At 57.2% G+C, this 17,685-nt stretch overlaps 6 protein-coding genes across 6 annotated transcripts; 5 read left to right on the top strand and 1 right to left on the bottom strand.

Moving 5' to 3' along the window:
• Positions 1-599: 599 nt before the first annotated feature.
• SLS55_006467 (uncharacterized protein) lies at positions 600-1,575 on the top strand (the record flags this gene model as incomplete). The annotated part of the gene is made up of 2 exons (XM_066777896.1): positions 600-723; positions 800-1,575. The coding sequence occupies 2 exons, from the start codon at positions 600-602 to the stop codon at positions 1,573-1,575; spliced, it is 900 nt and encodes a 299-aa protein (XP_066631991.1).
• Position 1,576: 1 nt separating this feature from the next.
• SLS55_006466 (uncharacterized protein) lies at positions 1,577-3,563 on the bottom strand (the record flags this gene model as incomplete). The annotated part of the gene is made up of 9 exons (XM_066777895.1): positions 1,577-1,830; positions 1,885-1,914; positions 1,964-2,078; positions 2,133-2,220; positions 2,275-2,384; positions 2,437-2,591; positions 2,674-3,028; positions 3,103-3,191; positions 3,302-3,563. 9 exons carry the CDS (start codon positions 3,561-3,563, stop codon positions 1,577-1,579), a joined length of 1,458 nt encoding a protein of 485 aa, XP_066631990.1.
• Positions 3,564-5,695: 2,132 nt separating this feature from the next.
• On the top strand, positions 5,696-6,851 carry SLS55_006465 (uncharacterized protein; the record flags this gene model as incomplete). Its single annotated transcript, XM_066777894.1, has 3 exons — positions 5,696-5,914; positions 5,960-6,122; positions 6,175-6,851. 3 exons carry the CDS (start codon positions 5,696-5,698, stop codon positions 6,849-6,851), a joined length of 1,059 nt encoding a protein of 352 aa, XP_066631989.1.
• A 3,775-nt stretch (positions 6,852-10,626) lies between these two features.
• On the top strand, positions 10,627-11,315 carry SLS55_006464 (uncharacterized protein; the record flags this gene model as incomplete). The annotated part of the gene is made up of 3 exons (XM_066777893.1): positions 10,627-10,953; positions 11,009-11,071; positions 11,130-11,315. The coding sequence occupies 3 exons, from the start codon at positions 10,627-10,629 to the stop codon at positions 11,313-11,315; spliced, it is 576 nt and encodes a 191-aa protein (XP_066631988.1).
• Positions 11,316-13,706: 2,391 nt separating this feature from the next.
• SLS55_006463 (uncharacterized protein) lies at positions 13,707-15,521 on the top strand (the record flags this gene model as incomplete). Its single annotated transcript, XM_066777892.1, has 2 exons — positions 13,707-13,710; positions 13,735-15,521. 2 exons carry the CDS (start codon positions 13,707-13,709, stop codon positions 15,519-15,521), a joined length of 1,791 nt encoding a protein of 596 aa, XP_066631987.1.
• A 458-nt stretch (positions 15,522-15,979) lies between these two features.
• Positions 15,980-17,211, top strand: SLS55_006462 (uncharacterized protein; the record flags this gene model as incomplete). The annotated part of the gene is made up of 2 exons (XM_066777891.1): positions 15,980-15,987; positions 16,188-17,211. 2 exons carry the CDS (start codon positions 15,980-15,982, stop codon positions 17,209-17,211), a joined length of 1,032 nt encoding a protein of 343 aa, XP_066631986.1.
• Between the last annotated feature and the right edge of the window lie 474 nt (positions 17,212-17,685).

Genomic DNA, 17,685 nt, shown 5'->3' with positions numbered 1-17,685 from the left:
CGGGCCATGGCGGGCGACGAGCAGGCCATGCGAGTGATCTCCTGGACGCCAAAGTACGGAACCGTCTCCCAGAGTGAGGTCGTCCGGACACACCGGTGTGCGAGATGATGGTTGGAAGGAAGGCATGGGCGTCGTGGTTTCCCAGCCGGCGGTGATGATCACCCCTGACGTAATCTATTTTTAGCGCGCCGAGCCCCGCACTATCCACAAGTCCTTGCCGCCGCTTTTCCAAACGCTCCCATCTCATTTCCATCTCGAAACTACGCCGCCATCCTCCTGCCACCGTCGTGGGATGCCTGTCTAGCACTGGAATGGAAGCCCTTCCGGTCGAGTTATTTGAGCTGGTGGTGCTGCGCCTCACCCAGGCAGAACTGCTGTCCTTGGCGCAGACCTGCTGGTGCATCTACCATGCCGTCGAGCCACACCTGTATGAGTCCGTAATCATACAAAGTGCTGCTAGGCTTCAGGCTTTCCATTGCTCGCTCCGAGCGCAGCCGCGTCGAGCCGGCCTGGTTCGCAATTTCCTCATAAAGCGGGCCGGCGACAGTTATCGCGGTAGTCACCGTGCTGGCGAGCCGTCTGAGGAGGCCGACTACTGCATGCTTCCTGATCTCGAAAATCTCGTGAATCTGTCGATCGAATCGTACTACCTGGACAGCAATGAGTTCAATGATATCTTTGCCCGCGCATCTCGAGGGGAGATCCTTACCCGTTTGAAAACCTGTGAGTTTCAACCATCGCCGGTGCCCAAGCCAGCGTGCTGACCAGGCTGCGCGCCAAGGCAGGTTGTGTTTTCTAGACGGTAATGGTAGGAGACAACCTCTTCATCGCCTCGATGCCGTCTTGTTGCATCCAAGCTTGCAAACACTCACCGTCTACCATGTCCGCGATGGGTGCAGGGACGACGTCCACCGCCAACAGCGATCAACAAGACTCCAGAAGCTGGAGTTGTTGAACTCGGATCTCTCGGTCGAAGAACTGGCGAAGCTGTTGGCCATACCGCGAGGGCTGAAGTCCCTGGTCATTCATTCCAAGTCGCAACACTCACCAGTCGACTGCTGTCCAATCGACTGCAGCGAGTATGCCAGTGCCCTGCAATTCGCTGCCGAGACCCTGGAAACACTGGTCGTCGAGAGAGACTTTGGCTTCTACGGCCATCCGATGAAGCTAGGCGCCATGACTGCTCTCCGCCACGGCATCGACGACAGCTACTTGTGGCTTGGCCCGCTTATGCCGCATCCTGACTGGATTGACGAACCTCTCTTGCGCGAAATCATCCCTCCGACTTTGGAGCATGTGGGCGGGTACCTCTGGGCATACGTACCGGATCGGGCCATCGATGAAGCAGTTCTCACGAAGGTCCTCGCCATGATGCGGAAAGTGGCTCCGGCTGTGACGTTGGAACTCTACAGTCCCTTCGGCGTTTCGGAGCGCTTCAAGAGAGCTTGCATAGCAGCGCAGTTTCCCATCACCTACACATTCGAGGAATACGACGAGAACGAATACGAGTACAATGCTGCCGGTTTTCTCCGCAAGGCCCACTTCCTCGCTCTACCCGTTGGCCTCATCGACTAAGCTACTCCTGCGGAGGGTACACAACGATTTTGTCCAAGTCTGCGCCCTTCAGATCGAACCCGTTGCTCAGCCCGCCGACGGTAATGGTGTTTGAGCCTTCCTTGAGCGAGAGGAGAAGAGGCGTGGAGAGGATGATTCCCTTGTGGGTGTCACGTTGATAAAGGGTTTGCACGTTTTGAGCGTCGCCGTTGACAACGACACTGCTGATGCGACGGAGTTGCCAAGACCCGCCGATGCGGTCGGGAGAGCCACCAGCTGAGGATTGATTAGTCAAATCACGGAGCTTAACAGGAAAATCCGGGCACTTACGCTGATCTCCGAAGCCCATGTCATCGGTATCTTCGGTCGTGGTTAGTTGAGTTTCCGGAGAACGCACGCCGAAACTTACTTTGATAATAAAAGGAGACCCATTGGTCCTTCCCGGTGCCCTCGACACCCTCGAACGTCACGGTGCTGTCGTTACCGTAGATTCCTGTCACGATGGTTCCCTTGCTGGCGAAGTTCTACCTGGACTCAGTACTGTTTACTTCTAGCGCATATGCCTGCATTGCACTCACAGCCTCCTGCTTGAAAGCGCTTCTGCTTGTCGTCGCATCCGCTCCATAGTATGCGGTTCCTTCCACAGGACTCCACTCTCCAGACTTGCTTTACGCTCGGGTCAGCCGCAAAGCTCTTATCATCCGTATTGAAAGCACTTACACATCCAAGTCATACACATCGTGCCACTCAAGCTCGAGCGTCTTCTTCTCGTCGTCAATGTTGACGGGAAGCCAGATGTACCGACTCTCCCAAAGAGAATTGCTGTCCCACTGCCATCGCTGTCAGGAACCTGGAGCTGACTCGCTCAGTCTATTGACTTACTTGATCACCGAGATAAAGGTAGGTGGTTTGCTTCTCGCCGACGATCCTCAACGAAAAGCCCGACTGCGAGTTGAACGTCCGGGTATTCGGCGGTGCCACGAAGAAAGGCTGGGACCACGGACCGGCGAGCGAATCCGCGCGGAAAGCCACGACATCTGCCGCCGCCCCTCCGTCAGTGCCCCAATCGCAGGCCGAAAGAAGGGCAGAAGGGGGGATGGGGGGATGATCAAAACTCACTGTTCGGACGGTAACCGGTCTTGTGGCTCATCAGCGCGTAGTAGCTGGCCTCGGTCTGGATGATGGTCGGGGCCTCGAGGTCGAACTTGTCCCAGCGATGAACGACGTCGTCCAGGGCGGTGATGTCGTCGTTGAAGGTGGTGAGGTACACGTCGCGGCCCTCCTTGCGGTCGCCGTTGGAGTAGAGGGCGTAGGCGCGGCCGTCCTTGTGGTCGGTGAACATGCCGAAGTCCTGCGACCAGTTGCCGAGCGGCGCGGTGGCGTTGACGAAGGTGTAGGGCCCCGCGATGGTGTCGGCGGTCGCGAAGCCTTGGAGCAGCCAGCCGTAGGTCGAGTTGTCGGCGTGCCACCACATCTAATGAAGCGGCAGGGTCCCCGGTAAGCCGGAATGTTTTTTACGAGAGAGGAGTTCGCCGAGTGTACACTCACGTGGTACTGGTTCAAGCTCTCGCTGTACGCAACCTTGGGCCGTTGGATGATGTGCTCGGGCGAGATGTATGGGTGGCCCTCGATGGGTTCTGGATGCACGCGCGTGTTAGATCCGTAAATCTTTTTCCCCTCTTCCCTTCCTACTCCCTTTTTTTTTTTTTTTTTTTGGGTCCACTCGCGCACATCGGTAAGAACTCACCCAATGCAAGACCCTCGTAGGTCCAAGTAGCCAGATCCTCGGAGCTGTACACGGTCACGCCGCCGCCCTCCTCCTGCTCTTCGATTTTGTACTCCCCGAACCAGTAGAACTTGCCCGTCTCCGGCTCGACGGTGACGCCGCCGGCGTGCGCGTTGATCAGGTTCCCGTCCGTGTCGTGCCATCGCCCGCCGGGCACGATGTACTTTGCACGCGCAGCCGCAGCCGCGAAGACTAACCAGGAGAACAATGTTTCAACCCGCATGGTTGGTTGGGGCGATTGGGCCGGGACTGAGGGATGTTATGCTATTTGGCAACGGCCGGTACGTACCTGGCGACAATAGAAACATTGTTTCATTGCCCCGGCGGGGAGTTTATAAACGGGAGCGGCCAAGGTCCCGATTGCGGGCGAGCGTTCGCCCGAGCGAATTCTGGGCGTCCCCGGCGGAAAATTATTCGCCATGGACTCTGTCCTGCTCGTGCTTCGCATCGCGGTTTCGGCCGTCTTTACCCCGTGCGGCAGGTCGTTGTTCGCTTGGCCCTGTCCCCGCACTTCTGTCTTCCCCGCAATCCTGCAGCGGCATGCCCGCTGCAGATGATGATGATGGTGATGGTGATGGTGATGATGCAAGGAACACTTGCCTTCCCTGCGTTCATGCGTTGTGAGGCTGAAAGTGGCTTTGGTGTTTCTTGACCATTTATTCTCGGGAGCCTTCTTCCCCCGCCAGATGGGCTTTGTGAATGCTGCCGAGCCCTGGGGCCAAGGAACATTGCTCGAAAAGGCTCCTCGCCGCGCTGGCTGGATCGCTTGGTGGCTCGCCCGCCAAGGCGTCAACCGAGTCCGCTTATACGTCATCCATGTGTCGTCGCTTGCGTTTTTGGGGGTCTGCGTGGAGGTGTAAGTCATGCCATCTCACACGAGATTCGACAACGAGTGCCGTCTTCTGCGGTAACAAACAGTAGCGGTGGTCCTTTGGGGAAAAGGCACGCCGAATCGATCCACAAATAATTGGCATTTTTTCCGTTGACGAAGGTGCCAAAAGGTTGGGAGTAGTCATGTTGGCCCTGAATCCAAGTATTTCAAGGTAAACAATACAGTCCGGAGAGCGGCTACGCTTTTCTGTTGTTGGACTAATTCCCTGGCGCAATGCAGGGTCTAGCAGGGTATGCGGCGAACTTAAAGACGACTTTTCCTTGTCGGAACAAATGATTCACATCATCCCCGGGCGTTGGCAAGCACGTGTGCGGTAGGCCACATTCTTACAAGCTTCGTAAAACGCTCGGATGAGAGGCCAGTAGGGACTGTATTTTCAGTTGCTACCACATGGTCATTACTGGTAGGAAACCGATTGCCGCCGGCTGAGTGGAAGCCACAGCGCAGGACATAGCTCGTGGTAGCTGAATAGACGCAAATGTTCTCTGCGACACTTTCTCGCAACGTCGACTTCAGGCTGGGCACACACTCCGCCATTATTGCTTGGTGGTAGGTGAAAATGCCGTACCTCGATACGAATCAAGATTGCGTGGATGACTCCCTTCTAAGGCAAGAGTACGGGAACAGAAATTTCCTCCGAGATACTCGACAATGTCTACTCCAGGGAAGAAGAACGGGGTTCTGCAGCCAAAGAACGCTGAAAAGGAAAGGGCTGATACTCCACCTGCTTTTCGTGTCATAGCAGAGAAAGGGCTTCTTGGAGAGCAATGATGCCTGAGAGTTTTTGGTATTTGAAGCAGAGCCGGTTTCAAGAATTTCGGCAATTTGAATCCGTGCCGGAGTAGCACTCGCACGATGTGCCTTTTTTTTTCGAGTCTTTTGGAGAGAAGTATGTCTTTAAATGGATGGGCTACTGGGGCCAATTGGATGCGGGCCCGCACTTATGCGGGCTCTTGCGTGCTCTCTGTCGATCTTGACGCAATGATCCACTCCAAACTCATCAGCAAGAAAGATGCAGGACGATGCGGCCGGCTGTGGATCATATACCACTACACAGAGAAGGAGCTTTGGGGGCCCAGCCCGAGGATCGCTAAGCTTGACGAGATAGATACAAAACTCGGAGCGGTAGGTTGGTAATATGATAAGGAGGCGGCGTCGCCAGGCAGTGCTTCTGTGACTGTATTCGTGAGGATAGAGCAGCGACGGCCGTTCCCCTTCGTGAATCTGATGTGAACCAGGCTTCCCATCTACTGTTCAGAGTTGTAGCTCTCACGTCCATTTACGCGAGAGTGAAAGATGAGGCAAATGTTGTCGGCACTGGGTTTGAATACCCGCGCGATCGGCACCCTGTCGCCGAGTAGTGGGGCACTGCTGCTCTCTTGATAAAGCTGCTGCAACCCCGCACAAGGTGCTCACCTGCCACATTTTGGCGAAGCTCTTTGCCAGTTTCAATAAACGACACGATGTCCGGAGTGCAGAGCGAAACACAACCACTCAGGACATTGCGACTCCAGAATGGCCAGGTTTACCAATTCGAAACGAACAAGTCTGTAGATGCGGATGAGATCCCGATCATCGATGTGTCGGGGATCTACAGCGATAGCCTGGATGATCGTCGAGCCGTTGCTGAGAAAGTGCGAGAGGCGGCCCACCGTATTGGCTTCTTCTACATCGTTGGCCATGTACGTTGCCGTGGAGCATGGGAGTTCTTATCCTGACGATGGCAGGGACTTGACCCAAGCTATGCAGAAGAAGCTTTTCGGCAAGCGAAGCGGTTCTTCGAAATGGACGAGGAGAAGAAGATGGAAGTGTGGACAGGGCTGGTGCCAAACGAGTTTGTCGGCTACCATCCGATGAAGGCGTACAACCGAAACTCACTGAAGAGTAACGGTAACGACCATCTCTCCTCAACATCGGCATGCCAAAGCTCTGACACCTGCAGACTTGAGTGAGGCCTTCAACTGGTCCTACGAGCCGTCGGTCGACCCGGATGCCACGAACAAAGACGAAACGTCCGTCAGTATCTGGCCATCTGACCCACCAGGCTTCAAGGAAGGGCTACTTGGCTACTACGCGCAGCTGCTGAAGCTTGCGCGTAAGATGACCAACATCTTTGCCCTTGCTCTCCACCTGCCTGAGGATTCCTTTGACCAGTACGTCACCCGGCCAGAGGCTGGCATGCGTATCCTTCATTATCCAGCGCAGGACGCTTCTGCCGATGACCAAGCCGGGCTCGGCGCTCATACGGATTTCGAGTGTTGGACTATCGTCTCGCAGGATGACTCGGGAGGGCTCGAGGTTCTGAACAAGGCGGGCCGGTGGATCAAAGCGAGGCCGGTGCCTGGGTCGTTTGTGGTGAACATCGGAGACTGCTTCATGCGACAGACGAACGACTACTTCGTATCAACTGTACACAGAGTGATCAACAAGAGCGGAAAGGAGAGGTACTCGGCACCATTCTTCTTTGGATTCGATCGGAGCAAGCTGCTGGAACCGGTGTCGACTTGCGTGGGCCCCGAGAATCCGATGAAGTACCCCGTCGTGACGGCCGGGGAGTACTACAAGTGGAGAGCCAATAAGGCGAAGACAGGGAATGCCGATTTGAAATTGCAAGAATAGCGACATGGATATCACAGATGCTATTGTGCGAGCTGCGGCTGACTGTGGGTCGAATTTATCAGTGTTCTTAACGGATAAGGCGTGGGCGGAGCCGCACTCGACATGCACAGTTGACACTTCGACGGTGGAGCCACGATACGCCACTGTAGTCCACCATGCTAAAACATCAGGATCGGATCAACTGTATACCTTGAACGGAATATTGCATGCAAGCCTCGCTCTCATGGAGGTTGCTTCACAGAACCTCAGCGTGAAGCCCCTTGAATCTCGAGGTGAGGATTTTCCGATCTTGGGAACCCGACTCGACAGAGAGGGGGAGCTCGACTACCCCCATCTCATTCACCGCTGTACCCACTCTTTCGGGACGGGCGGCCCATGGCCCTTGGCCTCTTCAGCAAAGCCCCCGCAGCGCGTCGTCGAAGTCGACACCAACAGGCTATCGAACTGCCTGCATGACGAGCACACAACCAAGCGCCGAAGTACGACCTTAATCAACCCAACCGCAGCTGTCCTGTCGACTGGCGATCTCCCACGCCCTCGGGCCCAGACATAAGCACTGTGACCTCGAAGGTACTAACGGCGGGGCACCAGCCGGATCTCTTGACTCGCGGCCATGAGCCACGCGACGCGCCGCAAGCGCGAAGTCCGCTCCAAGGGCCAACCCGGCACGGCTTCGCGCGTGGGAAGGGAAAAAGAGGACAGTGCAGCCACGCGGCCGGCCGCACGCCCTGCGGCGCCATTGAGAGCTGAAGCATCTGCTTGCCGCCGCGGAAAGGACGTCCCCGGCACATCCCTTTCCGTCCATCCTTCCCATCCTCACCCACGGGTGGTGTGGAGCCTTGTCTTCCTTCCCCTCCCAACAAACACCGGACCCATCACCGGGGGCTTCATCCCATTGATACCTGCCCGTGTCTCTCCCATATGCTTTCTCCCATCCCTCCCGTGCGTATCCCGGTCATGTTGATTCCCACCAACCAGCGCCACGAGGGTACGTACCGGTACGCCCGCGTGTGGGCCCGGGATCGTCCGCTACCCAGCGCTCGACCGGCTTTTCCGAAATCGTCCGCTCGCGTAACTCCACCTCTTTTTTTTTTTCCTTTTTCCTTTTTTCCCTTTGCGTGTAGTTCTTGCGAGCCCGCCGCGATCCAGCCACAGCCACGGCCCGTTGGGGGCTAAAGGTCTAGATCGAGTAACAGACACCGTAAAAGGTTTTCGAGAAGAACAATGGCCCCGAGGTACGCGTGGTGTGCACACACACCTTGTTCGGACATTTCGCTTCCTTACGTCCATCATCACGGCCACCCCTGTTTTGATCTCTCTGTGACGAGTTGGTGCAAGGGTACGAAAGTCGCGAAGATTGCCGAGCCGCAATATCTCGTGGCCGCGGATTCCTGGGAAAGCGGATCCGCGGAGACGCGTCGAAGTGGGAGGGATGGTGACCCCACCGGTAAATGAGTGGGTCGAGGTGTTCTCGCCTTACCTTCGAAAGCACGCACACTGATCTCTTTGCCTTCTTTCTCGCTCTCTGATCCACAATGGCACAATGCGCGCGGAGGGAGCGGCCAAAGCGCGTCGGGGAACCGCGTTTGATGATGGAAGATCCCTGGGATGGTTTGGGGAACTTCGCCCGAGGGGGCTATAGGCAGATGCCGCCAAGGGGAGGAAGGTGAGAGCGGGGTTGGAATGCCCAGAGCTGGGTATAGGTAGCTAAGCTTTCAGCATGGCTGAGACGTGGGTTTGTCTTCGCTTGCTGACGACGGATCGGGACAGGCACGTTGTCTATGCGCAGGAATAATCCTTTGGAGTGGGTGGGAGCTTAGTCTACCGCACGCAAAACGCCATTCTCGAAGGACACTGTGCGGTGAATGGAACAAACGCTCGGACGTGGGCGACGTCAGGGGCGTTCGGAGTTCAGCGAGGTGTAGGTAGGTCGATCACTTGCTGCCAACGCTCGTGGATGCCGGACCAGCGCTGATCAGCCGCGTTGGCAGGAGGCGCCTTCTGGCAGTCTCTTCTCGAATTCCCATGGACGGCCCATGGCCAACGAAAAGACTGCGCCCCCCGGCTCCACAGGCGGTGAGTGTGGGACCGTCTAGTTGATTTCAGCGTCCGCGAGCAGTAGTGGTGGTTCCGGTGGGTGTGTCTCGACCTTAACCCACGAGGGCAGGTTCCACCGCTCGAGTCAAGAAGTGGGAAAAGGTGGCTTGCGATCTGGCGGCGTCATCACGGCGGCGGCAGCGCTTGCGAGCCACGAGGCAGCTCACCTGAGGCGCGGGGATTCGCACGTGTGTCCAGTCGAGCCGGCGCCAAAAAGGTCAATCGTCGATGTGCCGGCGCCACGCTGTGGCCTCGGCGCCCGCTGACGCAAAGCTACTTGGGCTCGTTGCAGCATGGTCAGCTCGAGCTGTCAACGCCTCGGCGAGCGCTATCGTGTGGGACCCAATCCTTCGAGCAGCAGCGTTCGCGTTCGCGTCGACGTAAGGGGCATGGTTGCTAAGGGGCACCGCTAGCGCGACATGGCTGCCACGCGGTGAGTCCCTCGGGCCGCCTCCGCCAGAGTCATGTCGATCGAACGGCCTGCCTCGTGGGAGAGGATGGAGAGTGTGTTCATCCTGGAGGGCTGAATTTGAGCTCGGGAAGGGTCGGAGAAGGCGCAGGTACGTACCTCTGCTCGAGTCAAGTAAATGCATGGCGTATGTCGTGCGGCACAGCGCGGCCGCGAACGTGCGACGAGGGATTTCTGCAGCCTGCGAGGGCAGCCCTGACAGATGCATCCTTCATGCACGCTGCCAGATGGACGAGATGCGACGCGGGAGGGTCCTGTCTCCAATAGAGTGCAGTGCAGGGCGTGGATCTGCTCGGATCTGCCGACCCGCCCGGGACTCTCGTTCAGGCAATTCGAACCCACTTCCCTCCGCGATCGCCTGCGAGACGAGATGCAGATCTGGATGGTCACCATGATACTGCCCGTTGCGTCAACACACGAAGCAGCAATCACAGTTGATGAAAAGGGACTGCACCAGTGGTGTCACTGCATCCCTCGGGCCCGTGCCGTCATCAGGCCACAAACACACGGTGTTCTGCAGCGCCTATTGTTAGGCAGATCTGCTAGATGGCCCAGTGCGCCTCCGCGCGAGCCCTAAGCGACCAGGCTCGTGTTTCCCATTTGCCGGGAGCAAGGGGGAGCCTCTGCCCAGTGCGGCCGCCGGGCGCGTCTCCGCTGCATCTGGCACGACTCTCCAAGATTCGAATATAACGCGGGCCTTGCCTATTCGCCCGTAGCCGCCCGCGCCTGCGACGCCTCCGTTTGTCCGCCGGCCACCCAACCTGGGCTAAAACGGCGCGGCCGGTCCACGCCCCGGCGAGGACCCTAACAGTGCTAACTGCGCGCGGCGCCTCCGCTACACCGTCCGGTTCGTGGAATAACACCGCAGAGCCGCTAACACACGGGTGAACCTTAAATTGCCACGTGGGAGACATGCTCCGCCAGGGGACGGACGCGTTTAGCACGGGCGGTTGGCTTGCGATTTCCACGTGGAACGGAGTCAACCCGAGCACCACCTCTAGCCGCTTCCGGCGTAGAGAAACATAGCACGCTGATAACGCCGGATCGGCAGAGCGGAACCGCATGGTCTGCACTGGCGTGAGGCCGGCGCTTCCCGAGTCTGCTTTCTTATAAGCTCTCCACGCGAACGCTTTGGGTCCAGCATCCATCACCAGTCCGCCAAGCTCCTCTCTCCTATACACCAACAAACCACTCCATCAATCCATCACAATGGCCGACTCTCTCCCCCAAGAGCCCGAGTTCTACCGCTTTGAGCCCACTTCGGACTCGCCCAACAACGTGATGCCCGTTCTGGTCTACCGCTCCGCCTTCTCCACCACCATGGCCATTGGCGAGCTCCGCAACATCATCCAGCGCAACCGCTGGCACCCGGACGGCCACAACGAGGTCAACAAGACGCCCATCTTCAACTCCACCATGCACGAGATGCACGCCATCGTCAGGGGCCGCTGCCAGCTGCTCGTCGGCGGCACCCAGTACGGCCCGCCCCCCGGCATGATGGTCTACCTCTCAGCCGGCGACATCATCGTGTATCCCGTACGTCTCCATCAGTTTCTTCCAGCCGTAACGACTCATCGCTAACGAACAACAGGCCGGTGTCAGCCACTGCGTTGTCAACGCCGAGAACTACGAATACGTCTCTTTCCTCCCCGAGGTACGTTTCATCATCAACCATCCATCATCCATCATCACATAGACTGACATCCATCTAGAAGAGCGGCAAGCGCGACAACTGCGAGCCCAGGGCGTTCAACGCCAAGGAGATGAAGCAAATCCAGAAGAACATCAGCAAAGTCGCCTGCCCCAAGCACGACCCGCTGGGCGGCAAGGACGGCCCGCTGGTCGAGATCTGGAGGCTCGCCGTCGTCCAGGACAACATCTCCAACAGCTGGTGGTAAATGCATGAAAAGTAGAAGCAAGGGGGTGCGACACTTGTAAGTTACCCAACGTCTTTCTCCGCAACGCAGACGACTAACCCTTGACTTCACAGTTCGCTCCACCCCTCGGCTCCTTTTTCATTTTTTCTCCACTCATAAACTCCGCAAGCCGTCTCGACAGCGCTGGCCGCGATGCGGGTCCCGCTGGCGTACCTTCTTTCAGAGAGAGAGAGGCGCATGGAGTCGGCTGCTTTCGAGAGTCTTTTGGTGCTGTGCACCCCGGGAGCTCTGTCTGCTTTCCTTCCGAATCATCTCCCCCACCACCGATCATTCCGCAGCAACGGTTCTTTCCGGCGTTGGGAGAAAAGCTCTGGTGTTTTGTCGAGAAGAGGTCCACTTGACGGTGTCGACCTGGCGAGCGAGGTGGTGGCAAGCCACGCCGCGGCGGTCCTGGCGATCCCCAGTCGGTGTCTTTAGGAAGTGCTCCATCGGCACTGCTTGGATCAACTGGGATGTTGTTGGTTGTTGCCGCAAGAGCAGCACACATGTGTAATTTTTTTTGTATAGATTTGCGAGGATCAGAGATACACACTTAGCGAGAATTGTATTTGAGACGAATAGTCAGAGGTCAACTACTTAACGGTTCTATTGTCATAATCAAGTGTCGCAAGAAAATGTCATACTGACAGAGTCCCGTGATCTCCTCATGCAATCAGTGAAATAGCAATTGTGAATTGTCAAGTAAAGTGGCAATAGGGAAACCTCTCAAGCTTGTGTCAACATCCCGTATGCCCCGCACTTTCGACTCAATTTGAGACGATCGCAATTCCAGAGGAAACTCAAAATCTCTGGTCATAGCTTCTGCTTTTGCTGTTATCTATCTCAACAACGCCTCGCCCTTCGAACTGACACCCGGGCAATACTACTGGCTGCAACGCAGGGTGCGTCTGTAGCACAGCGCTCTAATGTCTACAAGGTTTCGCACTATCCTTCATGGTGAAACACATGATTGCAGAGTACGAGGATATAGTGCTCTGTCTTCCGGAAATCCGTATAAGGCGGTATAGCGGGAGTTGTTCCCGTACTCGAGCGTTGTAACATTTTCGCGAGTCCCCACTCGTGTTTCCTCAACACATATGATATTCAGAAGCGATGTCTTACCTGCCTTGTTTCCTCCCAATTTATTGAGAAGAATTAATGTCTCATAGCCTCCACCATCCCAGCAACCGGGTTATGGTGAGAGCACGTCGAAGGACACGGCACTTATCGTCACCAGCATTCGGAATTTCGGTCCCATTGGCTTGTAACAAAAGTTGCTCAACCAGAATACTTCTGCGCTTCGATGGTCCGCTCAGTTTCCATCTCAATTTACTGCCATCCTTCTCTTTGCGCTCAAAGTATGCGAATATATTGCACTGTGCGCATGAGTCTTCTCTTCTCTGGTGTTTCTTCATGACGTCAACACGATCTCGGTTGCAACACGTATGGCGCAGCGCCAGGCTTGCAGTGTAGGATCGATTATGCACCCCTGGTCATTGCAACTACAGGCTGAAGCGAAAGTATTGAGCGACCCCCACGTCCGGCAACGTTTAACCGATTACACGGATGATGGCCCCAACAAGGAAGCTGTCCTTCCTTGCCAAGACGAGTGTCATGTCTGGGCTTCTGTTTCGGGAATTTTTGTTGTATCATCACTTTGTACATGTGAGAGCAATCATATATCGAATGGTTCGTTTATTTAGCTGCCGTAGGACCCCGCGACGACGCAATTGTAAATGATGCCCTCACCCGTCAGCAATGGTTACCTCTGATCATGGAGCAGCCGCCGGACTACTATGAAAGCAATCAACGGGCCCAACAGTACCAGCTAGAGCAGCTTCCTCGACCGCTAAGCACAGATGGCTCATCTCACGATAGCCTAAACAGGAAAAAAGCAGTCCAACTGGAGAGCGGAAGCGCTTATTTCTACTTCATCTTAGCCATCTACTCAGCATTGGCAATCAGCTCTTGGGTCATTATCTGCCTTATCGGACGTAGGCCCCACTTTGGCTCGGAAGAGAAACAGAAGAAAGATTACTGGGCGTTCAGTGAGCTTCATGTCGCCGCTCGGTGGTTGCATGGCGCCCTGGTTTTGTCCACCATCGCCGCCATGCTTACAATCCCAACGACTGCCGCTATAATCGCCTACGCAGCTGTGCCTTCTGCGCAGTACCATGCGAAACGACCAAACTTCACCTTGAGACAGACGGCAACACTTGTAGATGAGGGCTGGAGAAGCCCGCGTGTTCTTGTGAAACTTCTGTCTCCTTCTTACAGGGCCAGACATGGCAGCCAGCTTCTCTGGGTAGCGATTGTGTTGACAATTCTGGGTGAGTGTGGTTGGGTCGAAATATTCTCCAGACTACTGACTCCATGAGTGAAGGGTTGGCAATTTACCCAGTCCAGCAGGGTTTCCTCAAGCCACTTTCGGAAACAAAAAAGCCCAGCTGGGATGACGGATCGGAGGTACAATACAGCATCCAGATTGCCCACATCTCTGATCTTGTAACCGGGAACAACATGTACGTGGATAGAGCGACCGTTTCATTACGCAAGGCAATGGCCACTTGGCAACCGGAAGACTGCAAGCCGCGTCTTTGGATGAGTGAGACACGGGAAAACATGACCAAGTGGCAGCAACGCTGCGCTCGTGATGAGGAATACAGCCTGGGACTGGAGAACCTGGATAGGCTATCAGATCCCTTCATCGCACAGCTCCCGTACGGCTTCAACACCGGGTTCAATCAAGTATACGCGCCGCGAATCAACACGACGGTCGCGTACGAGGAGATAGCCACTGAAGATGCACCGGACGGCTGCTTTGCCACGCAGCACGATTCACGCTTCGTCAAGTACCAGTACGATTACGCCGACCCCGACTGGTGGTACCAACACTGGAACATCAGCGCATGTATATCCAGCGCCGCTCTCACCCCCCAGATCCAAAACACCCGCAACCGGCAAAGCTTCAATGAAACCTTCCACATGCACCTAACGCGGCGCGACGAAAACGCATGGTATGACGGCGTGTTCAAAGTCTCCGCGCAAACCACCATCGGCTACTTTGAGCTCCCCAACTACTCCAACGGCAACCTCCCCGGGCCTCTTCTGGAGACATACCCAGAATCAACGTCCAGCAGCAACACTCCGCCACCAAATCCCAATCCCGCCACCACCGAAATCCTCGAAGACGTCCCCGCCAAGGGTCCCCTGACGACCCTCTTCCTCGCTCTCTTCGGCAACGGCTCCTTCCCCGACGCCATGAGCGATCCCTCCTACCTCGCCTACCTCAACCAAACCAGCGCGACGACAACCACGCGCGACCCCTCCCACCCGGCCCCCGCACCAGCCATCTGCCAAGACATCGTCCCCCCTTTCGCCGCCCAGCTCTTCCCCCACCGCCGCTACGGCGGCACGGCAGGCGGCGACGACCCGCGCGCCTACTGCCTCGTCGCCGCCGACGCCGCCAGAACCACCACCACGAACACCCAGCCGCCCCCTCGGGGGGACCCGCACAACAACGTCCGCCCCCAAACCGCCGCCACCACCTACCGCGGTGTCCTCGACCCGGGCGCGGCCGTGCGGTCCTGGTTGGACATCTTCTTCTACTCGCAACCATCATCATCATCGTCGTCGTCGTCATCATCAGAACAAGCCCAAGAACAGTCCCAAGCCCAAGCCCAATCCTACCGCGCCCTCATCACTACCGCCTTCACAGCCGCCGCCTACACAGCGAACGAGCTCTGGCTCACGAATCCAATACCGGACCGCGGGGGATCATCAGACGGCGGCAGCCTGACCGTCGCCGTCGACGAAGGCGTCGACGCGGCGGGCGTGGTGATGCCGTTGGCGGGCGCGGCGGTGGGGAGCGCGTTGCTGGCGGTGTTTCTGGGCGCGTTGTGGACGGTGTTGGTGCGGGCGACGCTGAGGCCGAGGTGGACGACGGCGGCGGCGGCGGGTGGTGGTGGTGGGACGATGGGGGCGTGGGAGGTGGTGAGGTTGCGGGTGGGGGACCATCAGCTGGGAGGAGGACGAGCGGATGGTGGGGAACGGGAGGGGGAAGGGGCGTTGTTCGATCGTTTGCCGGGGTTTGTGGGGGATGCGAGGCCGGAGGGGGATGTGGGGGTGTTGAAGGTAGGTGCGGAGGGGGTGTTGAGGTGGAGGAGGAGGTATGAGGTGGAGCTGTGAGGGTTGTGTTTGCATCACTTGTTACTTTGGTGGAGCGGAGGGAAGGAACTGAAGGTTTCCGCAGCCGTCCAGGGCCTTCCGAATATCGGATCCAAGCAGTACCTTTGTACGGACAAGGCTGGTGATGTCTGCCTGATGATGTCTGCCTGATGATGCGCTGGCATTTTCTCGAAATAGGTCTGGGCCAGGCGGATATTTGTCACGGGTAGGAGGAAGAGATGGTCTTGTCTCCCCTCTTGTTTCAGAAGTCGACCGGACAAGAGGAGACATGAAGATTCCCTCGCAAATGCAGCCTTCCAATGACGTTGTCGAGATGCCAAGTTCAGCTTGTGCCACCCTCGCTATATTTAGTGAGCAAACATCACTACCAAGGAACTCCCTCATGAAGTCATGCAAACACCTGAGTGAATTAAATAGAGCCGAGTATAAGTAGAGCGCATCTACTCACGGAGGGTATAATGGCAATGTTCTTCCCAGCTACCTTCACATACGGCGAACAACCTAGGCAAGAAAGATGGTCACAGGTGGCCTTCGCTCTACCACATTCCCGATTTGGAAGGATCCTCGCTTAGGTGCGGTACGACGAGCACCCATCGTTGGCCGCAACAGGCTTGGGTAAATGGCTTTTCCGCCACAGATAACATCTGGACGCTAACCATCACGTAGTCTCCTTGCAATCGCCCTTCTCGCAACCTCAATCTTTGCCCTCTACCTCTCCAACGTCCCAGTTCAACCGACCTCCATTCCGACCACGACGACGACGACCATCACCACCCCCAATTTCACCCTCGCCTCCCTCTACGCCCTCCAAACCCGCATCTTCGACCAAACCCTCTCCCTCGCCCCCGTCATCAACTCGACCCTCCTCAGCCCCTCGATCCGCGGCCGCGTCGACATCACTCGCACATTCACCGGCATCGAGCTCAACACCGAATACCTCTTCTCGCTTTTCGCCCAGCTCAACCGCACCCGCTCCTTCACCCTCCTCGGTATCCCCACCGGCTACACCGTCACCCACTTTGCCGCCTTCCCTCTTCCTCCATCCCCCTCTTCCAGCGATGCCCCCGCCGCCGTCGCCGCCTCCGCCATCCTCATGAACTTCACCTCGCCCACCTTCTGGCACGCGCCCTTCACGCTCGAGATCCACGCGTGGACGCTCTTCGACGGCGCCGGGCGGGCGCGGCAGTACGACGCGACGTTCCGGCACTGGGGCGCCTTCGTTTCCGGAGCGCTGCTGCGCGTCGCGCGCGCGCGCTTCGCGGGAAACGTGACGGCGGCCGTGGCGCACGCAACAACAGAAATAGCGCGCACGGTCTGCGCGGAGCACGAGGCGCACTGCACCGCCAGCAACAACAGGCAGTACGCGAGCGAGGCCGCGTGCGTGGCGTTCTTGGCCGGCGGCGCGGTCAGGTTTGGAGGCGCCGACGAGATGGGGTTGGACACGCTGCTGTGCCGCATGGTGCATGGCCCGATGGTGGCGCTGCGGCCGGCGGTGCATTGTCCCCACGTGGGGCCGTCGGGCGGCGATATGTGTACGGATAGGTTGGAGTACGGGGAGCGGATCGATCAGGGGTTTTGGGAGGTGCCGTGGATCCCGGCGGGGGCGTTCGGGGAGGCGGGAGGGAAGGGGAGGGATAATAGGGAGGTGAGGGGTTGGGATGATCGGATGGAGGTGGTGGGGGCTGTTTGAACTCGAGGGTGCGCTGGGGGAGAGCGGGGAGCTGGGTTTCCCCTCGGTATGCGTACACGTTCTGGTAACGTGGATGGTGGAGATGGGGCTCTTGCGGTGTTGTTTTTTGGTTGACTGCCGTCCAGACGTCTGCGACGTGGTTGAAGACAGCTTGGTTTGGATTGGTAAAGCTAGCTGCAGAGATTATTCTAATTCGGTCTTCTACATCTTTCATCTGCTCGACTACACTCTAGCAACTCACCTCTGATACCAGTGCTCTGGCGGTGTATCCGCGCAAATGCAACGTCATCCGCCCGTCTCTTGCCTCTGGAGAGTAATGTTTCCCGTTTCTCTTCCTCAGAGCTAGACTCCTAGACTGTTCCGCTTGAGGGCCCAACCATCCGTCACCACATTATTCATGCGACCGTCCAGCTACCGGAGTCACTCGCCAATATCGGGTCCATGAGAACCTGCTGGGCCTCTGTGACCGTCGTC

Source organism: Diplodia seriata, assembly GCF_021436955.1.
Source record: "Diplodia seriata strain FDS-637 chromosome Unknown scaffold_6, whole genome shotgun sequence".
Classification (NCBI taxonomy): Eukaryota; Fungi; Ascomycota; class Dothideomycetes; order Botryosphaeriales; family Botryosphaeriaceae; genus Diplodia; species Diplodia seriata.
The sequence above is the reverse complement of the archived record's forward strand: the minus strand, read 5'-3'. Positions and strand labels throughout refer to the sequence as shown.